The 18,036-nt window shown below is 38.3% G+C and overlaps 1 protein-coding gene across 2 annotated transcripts in view; it reads right to left on the bottom strand.

The window, feature by feature from the left end:
- Positions 1-10,797: 10,797 nt before the first annotated feature.
- The window catches only part of LOC121380805 (myb-related protein B-like), a 31,395-nt gene continuing 24,156 nt past the window's right edge, over positions 10,798-18,036 (bottom strand). For both annotated transcript variants that reach the window (XM_041509782.1, XM_041509784.1), the window contains exons 17-18: positions 17,675-17,740; positions 10,798-15,522 (exon numbers count right to left, since the gene is read on the bottom strand). In XM_041509782.1, the coding sequence (XP_041365716.1) occupies positions 15,409-15,522; positions 17,675-17,740 (180 nt within the window). In that variant the 3' untranslated portion in view covers positions 10,798-15,408. The remainder of the gene's footprint in view (positions 15,523-17,674; positions 17,741-18,036) is intronic.

Genomic DNA, 18,036 nt, shown 5'->3' with positions numbered 1-18,036 from the left:
ACGTAGGATGTCTAGTATAGGCTTTATCCTGTTCAGGCCGAATGGGAAATTTCGCTCGACAAGCGTCGCGGAATTTCCCATTCTTACGTTCACAGGATAAAGCCTATACTAGACATCCTACGTTATTGACTAGTTATTCTCTATATTCACAAACATCACGTGTCAAAATCCACTAACTCTTCCACAGTGGTATTACAACTTAGACATGCGTAAACATGCGGGTCGACATCAAATGAGAAAAAAACTACTAGCCTTTGTTAAGCTAATTTGATTTATAATTCAAAAAGAAGCAAAAACCTGAATACAATCTATTTATATTTTGTGTATTCGATCCATCCTGGATTATTATAATTTAGTTTGGGACAATGTACTGTAATAAAATCACTCCGTCAATAGATATTTGGACAGTCTGTAACATGACACTTCTGTGACATGTCTGTAACATACGTCCGTAATGTGACACGTCTGTAACTTGATGTTATTCAAATTATAGTGCATGCATTCACAATATTAATTAGTTTGCCGGTTAAAAAACAAGAAGGTCAATGCTCATGTATTAGATATAAATTGCTCTAATACACATGGGTACTGTTAAACGGGAGGTTGGAAAGGAGGACGTGCTATTTGGCGAGTTTATGATTTAAAGATATTCATACATGTATCTGTAGTAAACAGGTCTCCCCAAAGGAAGCTAAAGGTTGTTTTGTTTAACGACACCACTAGAGCACATTGATTAATTCATCATCGGCTATTGGATGTCAAACATTTGGTAATTCTAACTCGTAGTCATAAGAGGAAACCCTTTACATTTTTCCACTAGCAGCAAGGAATCTTTTATATGCACTTTTCCACAGACAAGAAAGCACATACCACGGGCTTTGACCCCCCCCCCCCCCCCAAAAAAAAAAAAAAAAATAATAATAATACAATCACTAACCCTTCCCTAAGAATTGGCGAACACTCATACATCAGGGGCGGCGCACACTTTTCATAGAGGTACGGCATGGTTGTATCTGTGAAAATGGCCTTCACTGGAGAATTGGAAAGGAGAGTCTGGCAACCTCGAGCCGTACCACTATTTTTTACACTGTGTCGCCCCTCTACATGTTTATATTGATGATAAGTATACCCGTATCTGTGACATGCCTGTGTTAACATACATACATACATAGACGACAATAGTAACATATGTGGCTAAACTCCTACCTGCAGTGTATCAGTCGACATAAAACGCGGATATAAATATTACCAATCCTCTTCCTTAAAGCGAATCAGACAAAATTGGGGGGGGGGGGGGGTGTCAAACTGCCCATTTCAGAGATAACGGGTAGCTTCTATGCCTAACCTAGTTCCGCACCAAATTTGAGTACTTTTTACAGGTATCCCATACATATTTCAAGCACAAGGTTACTTGACACAGTTGTACTAGATGATATACAAATGCAAACTTTTTTAACCCAAATGAAACTATTATTTTACAACCAACACACACATTTATTACAAATCACAGGACTTGTGGTATTAACTGCTGTATCAAAAGATGGATGCACCTCGAACTTTCACCCAGCCGGACGTTATTTGGTTTAGTGCTGCCTTCTACCTTAAGGCAGATAGATGGCCTACGATCACAGAACTTTATCTTCACGTATCCAAAAATAGGTCCGCACAAGTAGTCTGCTGTTTGAGAGATTGTTTTATGGCAGACAGCTTTGTAGTGGCAATTATGAGACTGACGTTGATAGGGGAGAGTATGTAGTGTGCAAACATATGTAACTTGTTAATACTGAAGATTTCTTTGCGGTAATATCAGCTGAAGCAAATGTAATATTTTTAGTGTTAAAAGCCAGGTTTAGTGGTTGTGTTTGGTTAAACTAATATCCTGCGAAAAAGAGCTGAACGACAAAGGTGCATAAACAATATACTGGTCAGATAATGTTAATAAAGTTAAAATTTGGGGGTTTTAACGACACCACTAGAGCACATTTATTTATAAATCATCGGCTATTGGATGTCAAACATTTGTACGTGTACATGTCAAACACCCATGTGTACGTGATGCGTAATGCGTGATGCGTATTGGAACGTCACCGAGGAGTTCGGGAATTAACGTATTGCGCATTACGCAACACGCATCGCGCATTGCGTGCATATGGAAGCGCTTCAATTGATTTCTATATAAACTGTTGTTTACTCACCACGCACTAAGCATTACGCATTACGTACACATACGAAAATACTTGAGATCTGTGGCCATGGACTGGCCATCATTTCTAATAACGGATCAAGGCCACTACTATTATTAACCACTGTCCAGCACAGAGAGCTAAGAAAACTGAACAGTGTGCCCGTAACAACGTATATGAACCTTAACAGGATATAAGAAAACTGAACAGTGTGCCCGTAACAACGTATATGAACCTTAACAGGATATAAGAAAACTGAACAGTGTGCCCGTAACAACGTATATGAACCTTAACAGGATATAAGAAAACTGAACAGTGTGCCCGTAACAACGTATATGAACCTTAACAGGATATAAGCACAAAAATGAAAGGAGGGGAACATGTGTTGGACAATACATACTATCACGGTGGTGGAGACATTTATGGTGGAAGGGGCACTGGGAAGGAGCAACTGTTGTTTTTTAATTTATTTTGAACTGACCACTTTACTTTCTCTCCATTGAATTCCACCTCGTTCCTTCTTGTTTTAGCAGCTAGCAAGGGCGGACGTAGCCCGGTGGTAGGGTCGATCCCGGTCGGTGGGCTCATTGGGCTATGTCTGGTTCTAGCCAGTGCACCACGACTGGTATATCAAAGACCGTGGCATGTGATAGCTTGTGTGTGTTGGATGGTGCATATAAACGTACCCTTTCTACTAATGGAAAAATATAGCGGGTTTCCTTTTTAAGACTTTATGTCAAAATTACCCAATGTTTGACATCCCCAACAGCCGATGATTAATAAATCAATGTGCTCTTGTTTAACTTTTAGCAGCTAGCATCTTGTATCTTTCAACATATTTTTCTGTCCACTTCCATTTCCCAGTCCTTGTTTCTTTGACTGTAGCGGGTGCTTGTCCCTTGTGGCTATCTGTGCCACACATTTGCCACTTTTCATGATCATCGTTTGCTGACAACTTTGGAGATAGTTAGGTAGTTACTCTTGGCCCATGTACTAACTTCTAAACAATATTCATTCAAATATTTACCTTTGTTTGATACCTAATAGCTGAAGTATTTTATGCATGGTGTCGTTAAACATTAATTCATTCCACCTAAAATACTCCCCTACTATCGGCGATCGTTAGTTAGTGCCGTGGGTTAGATCATATTTAACATTCATTCAAATACTTACCTTTGTTTGACACCCAATAGCTCAGGTATTTTTCATGCAGGGGTATCGTTAAATATTCATTCAACTCGCCTAATACACTCCCCTACGTGCTACTCCCGACGGTCGTTAGTTAGTGCCGTGGGTTAGATCACCTTTATTAGGGCAGACGATGATTCGGTTATGAGGGTGTTGGGAAGTACACAGTGACTGCAACCATGGTAACCTTAATATTCATGACTTGCCATTCCATTAAACAATGCAGATATACTGATAGGCTGCTCTGATATGAAGTGTTAAATTAGCATGAATTCTTTTTTAATACACAATGGTTATCTGTGTGAAACTGAACATGGGCTGGGGAAGGATAAGAAAATAACTACATATATGCACAACATGTTTTTGCTGTCAAGCATTGTACACACGAATTGGAATGCTACCTATATATGAACTAAACTACATGACAAAGCCTAATATTTATTTGCAGAGTTGTGTAAACAATGAATAACAACGCGGTATATTGTGTCCATGCATTCGGGTCATCTCGGCAGCTCATGTTTCATTCCGGGTAATCCGTAATATGTCGAAGTGTCCAGACTGTGGTTTTAAAGCTATTCAATTCCTTATTCAACAGTCTAGTATTGCTGGCTTATGGAAACTTAAAACAACTTGCCTATGGGAGCTTCAAACAATGACCTACTTATGGTCCCTATAAACTGAAATTTAATTTATTGCTCGTGTTTATGAAGCAAAATGTACAATACAATAAGTTTAGTTAAACACTGTATATGCATTCGTGTTTATAGCTGGCATTAACACATGTTCATGTATAAGCTAAGCTTTGATATTCTTCCTTCTCCAAAACAGGCGATTACTGATACGAATACGTCGTGTGTAGTATTTTATAGATCTACAACTACAAGAAAAAATGTCTATCGGGATCAAAAGATGGCGTAAGACATTTAATATATTAATCAATGTTAAGTCGACGGGCGTACTCGTGTTTGTCATTTTGTTGGTCCTGACTTAGCAGTGTAGACACACTCATGTCTGAATATATATTACACACACACACACACACAGACACACACGCACGCGCACGCACACACATACAACACACACAATACACACATACACGCGCGCGCACACACACACACACACAACACACACACACAACACAACACACAATACACACACAACACACACAATACACACAGCACACACATACATAATACACGCACACACACACAACACACAATACACACAACACACACACACACAACACACACACACACACATCCCCGATAATCAAATAATACTTATTAAATTCGCCCCTGACCGTAACTATATCATCATTTGATTATATCTTGTTTGTTTGTTTGTTTCTTTCTTTCTTTTTCTTTATACTTATTTTTGTTTTTATATCCAAGTAAGGTTCAGGCATGCTGTCCTGGGCACACATATCATCTATCTGCACTGCCTGTCCAGGACAGTGGGTTAGTTATCAGTGGTTAAATGAATGATTATATCTTACCGTAACACTCCTTATCAACGAAGGCTGTCGGTGTGCTAACCTCAGTCCATGGTCGGTCTTCAATTTCGTCAGATGCGGGCGGAGCCCTCTATCTCTGTCTTGAGATCCCATGTCTCTGTCTCTGTGGTGAAAACTCGATCTACTTAGCAAGATGAAACCATTTCAAGTATTAGAATCATAAATATTGTTCAGATCTGTCGTCTATTTACAGACACAATTTTTCAGTATCAGAATCATAAATATAGTCCGTATGAGGCAATTTTTGTCAATAATATTATCAAAAATATAGTCCGTTTGACACAATGTTTTAGTATTAGAATCACAAAAGTTTGTCAGACACAGTGTTTCTGTATCAGAATCATGTAGTTTGTCCGGTACACGTTGTCAGATTCAGTATCATTTAGCTTGTCAAACACAACTATTCAGTATCAGATTCATATATATAGTCCGTCAGAAGACATTTTCCAGTATCAGAATACTATATATAGTTCGTCAGAAGACATTTTCCAGTATCAGAATACTATATATAGTCCGTCAGAAGACATTTTCCAGTATCAGAATACTATATATAGTTCGTCGGGCACAATTTTTCAGTGTCAGTATATCAGTTAGCTTGTCAAACACAGCTTTTCAGTATCAGAATCCTATGTATATAGTCCGTTAGACGAAATTATCCAGTATCAGAATCCTATATATATAGTCCGTCAGATACAATTGTTGAGTATCAGAATCCTATAAATGTATATAATCAAAGTTCATCGTCCATCTACGACCGCTATAGCGGATTTCAGTTGGTGAACTCTTTGCCCAGAGATACAAGTAATGAAAAAACCATGTCACTAAGGTGTACACCACAATACATGTGTTATCTTCACCGGTGTCTCCAGATGACACCTTATACCGTCTTCAACATAAAACCAAGTCTTCCGACACGACAAAAACATACGACGTAAGGCAGGTATACGTTTACACTGACAATACGTGAACAAATAAAGATTAAGTCAGTAATGGGAAAAAAAGGAAGAAAGACTCAACAGCACAAAATGAGTTCAAAAACTCTTGACTAAAAATATCATGACTCGCCTCGACGCGGTATCCATGGAACCTACGGGTGAAAAACAACAGGCCATTCTTCTACCTGTTTTAAAACAAGAACACTAGATATGTGTAATACTTCTGAAACGGGTAAGGTAATACTGTATGTAATCAACATTTGGTGCTCGCACGGTTGTCCGGAGTACAAAGAGTTAATTTGTTGAATTGTGCGTGACTGTTGAGGCTTTTTCATTGTGGTTCGTTAGTATTTGGTTAATGGTTTTAACGTTAAGTATATGTTTTTTTCACGGTTGACAGTTCCTGTGTAACAGCCCGGCGGGACGTCACTTTAGGAGACGGTACTCCTCTCGTGTTACGACAGTGGTTTTATTGTCAACTAGACGTGCACTTTTGGAGCTGATTTTATTCACAAAACTCGCAAATCAACACTTTGTTTTTTCTGTAGCAAGTGCAAAATACAAATGCAAACAAGTTTCCACCAAATCAACTTTTTTTTCTGTAGAATGTTCAAAATACAAACGCAAACCGTTTTTACAAATAAAGGTATTTTGATCAGTACCAAAAACAAATGGTTTTCTGCTTTTAGTCACACGGTTTTACCATGCGAGTATATCACGGACCGAGTACGTGATGAAGGAAGGAAGGAAACGAGAAATAGACCGACCACGTATCGAGCGAGCGCTGTACCACTCCCCCCCCCCCCCCCCCCCCCCCCCCCCCCGAAAAATGTAGCGAGTTTCCTCTCTAAAACTATATGTCAAAATTACCATATGTTTGACATCCAATAGCAGATGATTAATAATCAATGTGTTTCAGTGGTGTCGTTAAACAAAACCATTTTTTGTTCATACCTGAAACATACAATGAGATTTAATCTATGCAGTTTGATGGTAATTTATAAGAAACTTTATTTATTTACACTATAATTGTTTTTCCAATTATTTATTTTTCAAAGTTGGTATGGGTTTAAAAAGTAACAATAGATTTGTCTATGAATTTTAAGTTCATTACAGAGTTACATTCATGCCAATTCATTGGTTCCCTTACTCAAACGGATTACAACAGTGTATCAACTATAATCTGTAGACACTATCATAACAGTTTATATAATGTATCAACTACCAGACTGTGGGATATAACAAATGTCGATTTTTGCATTCCAAATTTGTTTAAGATGAAGCAAGACGTGTGTCCATGCTCTCTGGAGTTACACCCCCCCCCCCCCCCACCTGGGGGGACTCATAACAACATATGGAGTGTTGTTGGAGTACCGCGTCGCGTACACCGGGTCACGGGCAACCGTGACCTTGGTGTACGGCGACCCGGTTCCAACCAAGAAGAGGAGGACGAGGAAGAAGAGGAGAAACCCGCCAGGAACGGTTCAGGAGGGGCCAACCCCGGTGGCTAAACCACCGGCAGCGGCTCCTTCTGCTTCGCCGTTTCCTGTAGTTTCCACCGGAAAGAAGGAAGGGAAGCCAGTCTCGACCGGCCCAGCTCCCGCTCCGGAGGCGGCCCGAGTTCACGAGGCTAGTGTCACTAGGACTCAGACTCGACCCAGCACTTCGCCACGTCATACTCTGGATAGCATTGACGTGTCACCAATTCTACCGGTGTCACCAATGGCTATCCCGGACCGCCAAGGAGCTGTTGGAAAACGCAAGGCAGAGGTGGCGACCACCGTTCCCATCATAAGAACTCCACCAAAACAACCTCCGCCACCACCAGAAGGTGCAGAGTCCGGTGAATCCATGGACTCCTGGACTCTGCACGGGAAACTGGATCGCCGCTTCTCAAAGTGCGCCGTCATTGATGTCCTGGACACCAAGCACCTCTTGGCAGTGCCCCGTTGCCGTAACTTTGAGGACATCCCGAACACCGACGGTGAATTCGAGATGCACCCGGTGACCTTCAAGGATGGGCGGTCAGCTGTGAGTATCACCCATCATCTGGACAACCGCTACAGCCAGGCTCTACTGTTTGCAGAAATGGACAACATTTCGATTCATCGCCTGATGAAGAAGGTGTTCCACAAACAGTATCCTGTGATCACTAGACTGCTAGCGAAGCCGGATATACACCAGCTGATCCCCCATCTGGACACCAGGGTTTGGCTCTCCTCCCCCTAGTCAACCTTTCCTCCGTGAGTACTAACCTCTTTTATTGGGCTAGTTAGACTTTAAACGTTTTGGAAGCAGTTCTAAATTCTTATGTTTATTTTTTTATAAGTAGTCTAACGCATTTTATTTTGGCGCCCGTTCATTTGCTCAAAATCACCTTAAAAACCTTTTGGCTGAGCAGTCTTAACTACTTTTGGTTAAATTTTAGAGTCCGGACATGTTTTGGATGCAGTTACTCTTTGTAGACTTAGGTAAAATACAGGCTTCACCGAGGAATCGAAATTCAGCCAATCAGAGCACGGCTCCCACTCGGTGTACTTCAAGTTTACGAAGTTTCTGCTATTTGGTCCGCGCTCGCGTCGACCTTACTAAATGGCTTTATTCCAAATTCCGCCCACCTCAAACTTACCCCCCCCCCCCCCCCCCTCCTGCTCCGGAGTTAGTCACTGGCGAAGTCAGAGGCTAAATCCGTGGTGGGCGTGCCTGAACCTCTGTGGATAGGGGCACGTAAAAAGAGTTTCCCTGTTCCCTATAACAAATGTTTCTTTGGAACACAATGTGTCAGATGTTCCCCCAGTAATCTTCTTATGTTTTTATTTTTTATGTAAATACTGTTGTGGATTTATATACGGAATCTATGTATATATATGGCACATAGTATGCTCGCACTGCCGTAACCACCACGTATGCGACAACGGACCTACGTCGAGCAACAACCAACGCTAACGTCTGAGAACAATTTACCTCGTTTCTGGTGGGGAAAACGTAATCGTAGCCGGCTTTAGACGCTCCCCGTTTCTGATGTGGTTACGGATATCCGTAAAGCGCCAAAATACACACAAAACGAGCGTTTTTCAGTTGTCAAGAAAGAAAGAAATGTTTTGTTTAACGACGCACTGGCTACTCAACACATTTTATTTACGGTTATATGGTTAAGAACCTTAGAGATATTGAGAGAGGAAGCCCGCTGTGACCACTTCATGGGCTAATCTTTCGATTAGCAGCAAGGGATTTTTTATTTTATCCCACAGACAGGGTAGTACATACCACGGCCTTTGATATACCAGTAGTGGCCCATGAGCCTACCGACGGCGATCGATCCCAGACCGATCGCGCATCGAACGAGCGCTTTACCACTGGGCTACGTCCCGCTGCCAGTTGCCAAGATGAACGTGACACGAGATCTTTATGTGACAGCACTGTGACTTTTTATTGAACAGTAAAAACTGAAAATAGTAATTGTAGTTTGAACATCATAATTATGTGTTATATACTAAAGCTCGCTCCAAGGACTGATTTTCTTGAGACGAGTGTCAGAAAAACCATCTACAAAAGGACGAGTACCAGAAACTATTAATCTACATACCGTAGTTTTTTATCCTCGGTATGACCGTTGTCATGTCAAATTGACTGGATTAATGGTGCAATGGTGTATTGGCGTTTGTACATGGAGCAGGATGCGAACATGAACAGAAATGATACTTGTCCACACCCATCTAAATGTTTTATAGCTTCTATACAGTAACTAGATACCTAGATAAAGATATTCAGTTTTAGAATTTATCACCAGACTCCTCTGATAACGCCCAAAATATTTACCTGGTATGGCAATGTTTGCATTAAAAACATTTACATGTAATTAGACTTGTTATTCTGTTCTTGTTTCTCAACAGCACCACACGGTCAGTTTTTTGTAAACTCCGTCTGTCCACATTTATTCAGTGTCACGAATTACAAGGTCGGCTTCGTACAAGGCATTAACAGATTATAAATGCAAATTAAATTTACTTACAAATGAGGGAAAGAGGGAGAGACCGCTATATTAGCATCATTCTATGATGCGATTTTTGTTCCCCTTTCTTTTTTCGAATTTTATGTGTACCATTTCCTTGGAAGGCAGAGATTCAGACAACCAAATGAGCACACTCCCGTTGTCTAGCTTTTGAGTAAGGAAATGTTTATTTAACGACGCACTCAACACATTTTATTTACGGTTATATGGCGTCGGATATATGGTTAAAGATCACACAGATGTTGAGAGGAAACCCGCTGTCGCTACTTCATGGGCTAATATTTTCGATTAGCAGCAAGGAATCTTTTATATGCACCATCCCACAGTCAGTCAGTGTAGCACATACCACGGCCTTTGATATACCAGTCGTGGTGCACTGGCTGGAACGAGAAATAGCCCAATGGGCCCATCGGCGGGGATCGATTCCACACTGACCGCGCATCAAGCGAGCGCTTTACCAGTGGGCTACGTCCCGCCCCTCATAAAGAAAATGTATTTTTAGTCATTACAAAAAAGTTAAATTGTTTGTTTAACAACACAACTAGAGCACATGATGAAGTATTCATCATCGGCCAATGAATATTAAGTATTTTAGTAATTTTGCCGTGTAGTCTTAAAGACAAAACCAGATACATTTTTTCATTAGTAGTAAGTGATATTTTATAAACACCATCCACGACTTTTGATATACCAGTCTTGGTGCACTGGCTGGAAAAAGAAATATTCCAACAAGTCCAGTGATGGGGATCGATCCTAGACCGACCGCGCTTATCACTAGGTAACGTCCCACATCCATGTTATTACAAAGGCATTGTGTGCTGGAAACAGTTTAATGGTAGAAAACTCAGTAGTCTGATTAAATGGGAGTTGTCATATTTTACCAATGGAATACCTGACTACCATTTTTGCATTGGAGTATGTACAATATTCTCACAATATAGAAGTTCAACACAAAATGCATTGATAAAGATTTTCATTTTTATTGTATTTTCATGAAGCACAAATGAGATAAATACATGTTCAATGTTTTGTAGTTAATAATCATACAAGAGGTCATATTGTATTAAAACCAATGCCTACAATGGTAGGATTGTGATTTACTATTATAATTAAAAATCAACAGAGCATTACACATCGATCTGTTCCCCCCCCCCCACCCCCAATATAAAATCCTGACTACACCAATAATATTTTAGGTTATTAATAATCATGGTGTTGTGAAATGGGCTCTAAATCCATGTGGAAAAAAAATATAGCAAAATATAAAAGTATTCTAACAATTTTATAGGAATTTATCTTTGATGCAGCATTTTACCAAAAAGATACACACACAACAGATGATAAAAAAAACAAAAACAATACATCTGAAAATGTACAAATAGGGAGCCATTTCTTTTAAAGTGTAAGTCCGCTACAGCCCAACTAACTATATAGATAAGTGTTTGATAACAAGGTATTTAGTTGCTTTACCATAACCAACATGTGTACTGAGATTACAATAACTAATGGGCAGCAGCAGCAGGGGGGGGGGGGGGGGGGGGAGAGAGAGAGAGAGAGAGAGAGAGGGAATATAGGGTCTTTTCCAGCTAGATACAAATGGTTATTTTTAAACTAAAAAAGAAACTGGCAGTGAGGCATCTGCCACCTCCCCAACCCAGACATCACCCAATTATCTATTTTGTCTAAGGTATAAAAAAATTATTATGAATGAACAAAAAGAAAAAAAGGACACGATATTGTGATCCCTCCTCCTCCCCCCCCCCCCCCCCCCCCCCAAAAAAAAAAAGACAGAGTCAGTCCAGTTTCATGAGCCAGTTAGGTTACAAGAAACAAATTTTATTCAAAAACAAGTTGGCCCAAAATGCTTCATCATTAATAATGCCAATATGAGGTTTTACAGCCGATCAAAACAAAAATATGTTATGAACAGAGCAAAATGTATACTTATACTCATAGCGGTCTTCATATATTTTTTATACTGAACACACTGAGATTTTTTTAATATAATATACAAACAATCTCCACTAGAAAGTGGGTTGTATTTTATTATCTGAAATACTAATACTACAAAAACATGCATGCACAAAATTACATTAAAACTAGCAGCTAAATAATTAAATACCCAAATGTACATAACAAAACAAATTACTTTTATAAATGATTTCTCACAACAGACTAGGAACATTTAAAAAAAACCCACATGAAAACAATGACATGCTAAATTTAGCACAATGCACCATGCAAAAACCAATACTTAATGTGCCAATATAACAACAGAAACACAAAAATTACTTATACCACAATAGATTTTATGAACTTTTGTGGTTTTCTTAAATACCAAAATAATTTATCAATTTGGAAAAAATTCATATCTTCCTGGTCGAGGTGATAAAACCAATATTGTGTGCTTCATATAAACATTTATTTTCGAAAACTGTGTAATTAGATATATATGCCACAGTATAATCACATAAACTCTAGCCAATAACCAATAGCCAAACAACATCCAGAAACAACTGTCTTTAGTCATTAATATATTAACTTTTAAGTCAACCTTATAATTAGTCAAATAATTTCAAAATCTAGCAAAAACAATACATACTTGTGATTTGAAATATGTCATGACTCGAATTTTTATTTTTTATTTTGCACAATTAATGTAAGGATAACCTATATAATTTCTTTTAGTTAAAGGAATGCTTGTGCAAGGCTATTGGACTGGTATAAACGATATATAATGCACATTGTCATAGATAATACATTTAGTAACCAGTAACTAACCCTGAGTTTTTCTAGACATTGGAAAATAACGTTATTTCCCTTGCAATGTAATGAAATCTGATGCAACTCCAATTTTATTTGTTGAGTTTTTCAAAAAAGCAGGACAGAAGATAGAATAGAAATTAAAATGTTAATAAATGTTTTACAACACATTTTATCAGCGAAAAAATAAAATAAATTCAATGATTTTAAATTGGAGCTGTCTAAGCTATCTGCAATATTTACATTAAAAAAAAAATAATAATAATAATAAAAAAAAAAAAACATTTGAGGCCTGCACATATATACCTAATAATAGGATGTGGTATTTAATGATGAAGGTAAGAATGGGGAACTGTAAGGATTTGAGTCAAGTGTGCAAAAGTTCCCCATATCCCACATAATTAACCAGTTATTGTTTTTGTTGCGTTTTAAAAAACAAACATTTTGTATCCTGCAATGAAACGAGTGGAGAAACAATGTTTCTTCCCAAGATTTGATATGATGAATCAAGCCCAGCGAGCCTTTAACACAGCATAACATCTCACAAAATACCAGATGTCAGCTGGTTAAATTCTAATTCATAAATAAATATGAAAAGTTTATTGTGTTTACCATGACACAAATCTTTTCATTCCTTATGCTTTCAAACTATGAATTAAAAAAATGTAAATGAAAATATAAACTAAACAAGGGCGGTCAGCTGACTGGTAATATTTTGCTACTAATGTATCACCACTTTGCTTTATTCCTTCATCATATTTTGTCAGTACAAACAGCGACAGTAAAATAAATTATATTATCAAATATTTTGTTATTTTCCTATATTTGAATGCTGTAGTATTTCCAGATTAATTTGTAGCTTCCTTAATTACACAGTGGTTGCCTACAAGCAAATTAACCATGAAGAATACATCACAATTAAACACTAATAATGTCACTATGTTGTCAAAACACTTTACTGGTATCTGTGCGACTAAACACTGGACAAATTCCTGTTGTGAATTTCTATCTCATCTACAATTTGAGATAATGTAATAAAAATATGGTCAGTCAGTCGGTCGGTCGGTCAGTCATGACTTTTGGGGGTTTTCTCTCTATATACAATAAATGGTAACATGTCAAATTTTCATATGAAATTGACAAAAGAGTTTTAAAAAAACACAAAAAAAATTGCAAATATATTTCAGTTTTCATGTCAACTTGTCAGATATCTTCAAAGAAACTTGGGTTATTTTCAACAGTTTAAGCCAAGAAATATGCACACTGAAAGGCACTACAGCAGCTAACAGCTGTATGTAAGAAACAATGAGTAGAAAGACAACAAACTATTGTCCAAGTCAAGAACACACTACTACGGCCTTTTTATTCTACCGAGCAACAGAAGAATTATTCTGCTCAATAAATAAAAATGAAATTTAACACACATGAAGAAATTGCAAATTGCGATCTCAATTTCATGGCTACACAAGGTTGCTGTTGTGATCAATGGTTTAAAAGTGGTGTCCTGGTTTCTTAATGTATTCTTCGCCGAAATTGATTTTTGAAAGTGGTCAAAATGCTTGCTAAAAAATGTGCTGCCGTTTTCCCTAGAAATATGGCAAGGCATGGTAGACTTTGGGGGCATTTTTACAATTTTTAGGGCACTTTTTTTTCATTAATTTTTTTTTTGCTAATACATGAATGGCAAAATATACAAGAGGTACATTTTATTACTTAATAATACTTTTTCAGAGTTTTTTATAAAGACATAGGCAGATTTAGAGTTAATTATTGAAAAAGGCTTGTTTAATCTCAGAACAGCATGGCATTGATTAAGGCAAGATGGCACTGGACTATGGAGGCATGGTGCCACACCATGCTAAAACAAGCTAGGAAAAACACTGTGCTCATTAGCAAATATTAAGTATTATATGTAAGTATTATATATTTTATTCAAGTTTCTGCAGGTCAATGTTTGAACATGAACTGGTCAGCCACATAGAACACATTTTTCTAGTTTTAAAGCAAATTTTGGTCACCCACAAAAACATGTCAACAAATCTTAGACACTGTTGACATACAATCTATGATAAAATTACCATCACAGTAATGTGTCTGGCAACATGTAATAAAATCTATGTACATAAACATGAAAATGCTTGATCGGCAGTCAGCACTCGTATAATATCACTGCTAACACAACTACAAGACACAATTGTGTTGGGAGGATGTGGAAAATTAAAAACAAAAAAACCTTATAAATAAAATTTAAGTAACAAGTCTAGTAGATACATTTGCAAAGAGTTTAAGCTTTTTAAGACGTGTGAATACACTTCTAGTAATAAAGCTTTCTGATCTTTCCAAAATATTTTTTTTATCTACAGAAATAAAGACAAATGTTTTTGTCATATACAAACTATCACAGCTTTATTATATATCCTACCAAAACAAAATGGGCGCAATAAATTATTCACAATGTTCACAAACAACATCAGGCTTTACAGCCAGAAAAACGGTTTCCAACCTGTGTAAAATGACTACACAATAATATAAACAGCCGTCAACAGGAAACACATTACCTGCTATCTGATTAGACTTTTATACCGACAAAGCATTTATGTTTGTTATTTCATAGATGGGCGTCTGTCTAATCCAAGTTCCAGATAGAAACTCAACAATCTCAAAATGACATGACCACGGTTTTTTGAAATGGTTAAATGAAGATAGCACTGAGACCGTGGAAACGGTTACATTGACTTTCAATGATTTGATGAATTCCAAGGACTTGAGGTATGTTTCTAGCTGCAACACGATGGTGTGAGTGAGTGCAGGAGATCAGAGCACAAGGGTTCTTGGTTTTACAACTGCCACATAGCGCTTAGCGAGTTCGGTCATTGCAACTTGATCTTCAGTCAGACCACAGGCCACACGTTCAAAGTTTTCATTGAGCTGAAATTGAAAAACATTTAATAAATAAATAATAATTATTATAATATTATGATTTTCTGTTTGACTGCAAACTGGATTTCAATAAGATTGGGGGGGTTGGGGGTTGGGGGTTGTTTTGTTGGTGTTTTTCTGTTTTTTTGTTGTTGTTGAGTTTTTTTTGGGGGGGAGGTGTAAAATAAATACCCCAAACATTCAACATAGTTTTTTTGTTTTTTCCCGACCATGCAAGCATAACATAAATTGATCATGACAAGATGAATTGTGAAGGCATTATTTCCAATGGAACTACTTGACAGGACTGTAAACGTTGAGCAGATTATTTATAATAATGTTGGCAATTAGAGTATACTTATTAGAAATGTTTCTTTAAATTCTGTCAATGTCATCAAAAACATATAATTATGACAACTGTTTAATCAGCCTTTTTCTCATTGTCTTTGCAATAAAAATGTGTCCTGTGTGCATCTTCTGAATGTATACAATATGACTGAAGTTATATATGGTGATGTAGGCGCTCGTGAGAACCATTAGCAACATAATAAGGATATATACTGAAGGAAAAAAGAAACTTTACCATTTTCAATTTGGAATTTAAGAAAAATGAATTGTTTTCAAAAAGTAACTCAATCCAAAACACATAGCCCAAACACAACAATAATGTATGCAGAAAATTATACCCGCCCACTGGACGTTTTGGGTGGAACACACAGAAAAGTGAAAAACTTGTGCACTATGAACAACAGCAATTGCATGTGCAATAAGGGTATAAAAACGGTTTAGACGGCATGTCAGACATCCACACAGATAAAAAAACTACTATAGGAATGCCACAACTGACACCAGAACAACGCGATAGAGCCCTGGGTATGATACTGATGGAAGCCACTCATGCCCACATCGCCGGAACCTTCGGTTGTTCCCGTGTTACTGTTACAAACTTGATGCAACGCTACAGGCAAACAGGGCAGACATCAGACAGGCCAAGAACAGGCAGACCCAGGGTGACTTCGCCCCGTGATGACCGGTACTTGCATACCTTGCATCTACGAAATCGCTTCCTGACAGTGATGTCATCAGCAATGAATGCCTTAGGTCACAGGGTTTGTAGACAGACAGTGGCCAGGTGACTCAGGACTTATGGAATAAGGGCTTACAGACCATATAGAGGACACTTACTGACACCACAACATCGTCGTTTCAGATTGACATGGGCTAGGACTGTACGACGTTGGCAGCGACGTGATTGGCTGCGGGTTCTTTCCACTGATGAAAGCCGGTTCTGTTTGTTCAGAGTTGATGGAAGACAGCGTGTGTACCGCCGTAGGGGAGAACGAGTGGCGGCTTCTTGCGTTCAGGAGGTCGTGCCATATGGTGGAGGGAGTGTCATGGTGTGGGGAGGTATCTGTGCACAGGAAAGGACACCATTGGTCATCGTTCACGGAAACTTGACAGCTCAATGTTACAGGGATGACATTCTTCGTCTAACTGCAATACCATTTCTCCAACGGCAGCCACGTGGTGTCATTTTTCAGCAAGACAACGCCAGACCTCATACAGCCAGAATCGTACAGAACTTCCTTAGAGCCAACAACGTAAATGTATTGCCGTGGCCTGCACGCTCCCCAGACATGTCCCCCATAGAACACCTCTGGGATGTTTTGGATCACCGTGTTCGACAACGACCACACCCTCCAGCCAACCAACAGGAACTGATCCAGGCCCTTCAAGAAGAATGGCAACGTGTCCCACGTGACCTCATCAGACGACTGATTTTTTCTATGCGTCGGAGAATTATTGCTTGTATTTGGGCAAGGGGTGGTCACACTCGCTATTAATGTGACTTTTTATTGGACTTGAGTGATTGTCTGTATGCTTTGCATGTCGTCCATGAAGTTGAAAGCTCGATTTGTGTACACCACCTCGCTTTGGGAAAATGTGACGTCATTATCAGATGCTGAATGACACTCATTTTTAGTTATGTTAATGTTGACATATTGATCTAGTCAATATATTTTACCTCATGCGACTATCTTTTGTTGTTTTTACACCAGAGTGATTTAAATCTATGGTAAAGTTTCTTTTGGCCTTCAGTATATTATATAAACTTTATTTCAGCTCATAACAACAATGGATGAAGAAAATCAATACAAACCAGGCATTTGACTTTCGGTGGTGTCTCGAATCTAATTCTCTTCATACTTGTTCTTTTTGGTTTAACCTGAATAAAAATAAAACAAAATAAAAATCAAACTATTTGACCCTTTACAAGAAAATAATGGTGCATATACCCGGGCTGTATGTTCATGGAAGGTTATGTTGAACATTTGCTTATACTTTGGTTACAATGAAATAATTTTCGAAATTGTAACGTCTACTAGAAAATTGCAACAGCTATTTAAAATCATCTCATTTAAGAGTGGTCATGAACTCTGGTGATAAACATGTACAAGTAAATACTGATGATATACAAACTTCCAATCTTTCTGAGTTACTGCCTTATGATACACAAAACAA

Source organism: Gigantopelta aegis, chromosome 9, assembly GCF_016097555.1.
Source record: "Gigantopelta aegis isolate Gae_Host chromosome 9, Gae_host_genome, whole genome shotgun sequence".
Classification (NCBI taxonomy): Eukaryota; Metazoa; Mollusca; class Gastropoda; order Neomphalida; family Peltospiridae; genus Gigantopelta; species Gigantopelta aegis.
This window is presented reverse-complemented; position numbering and strand designations above follow the sequence as displayed.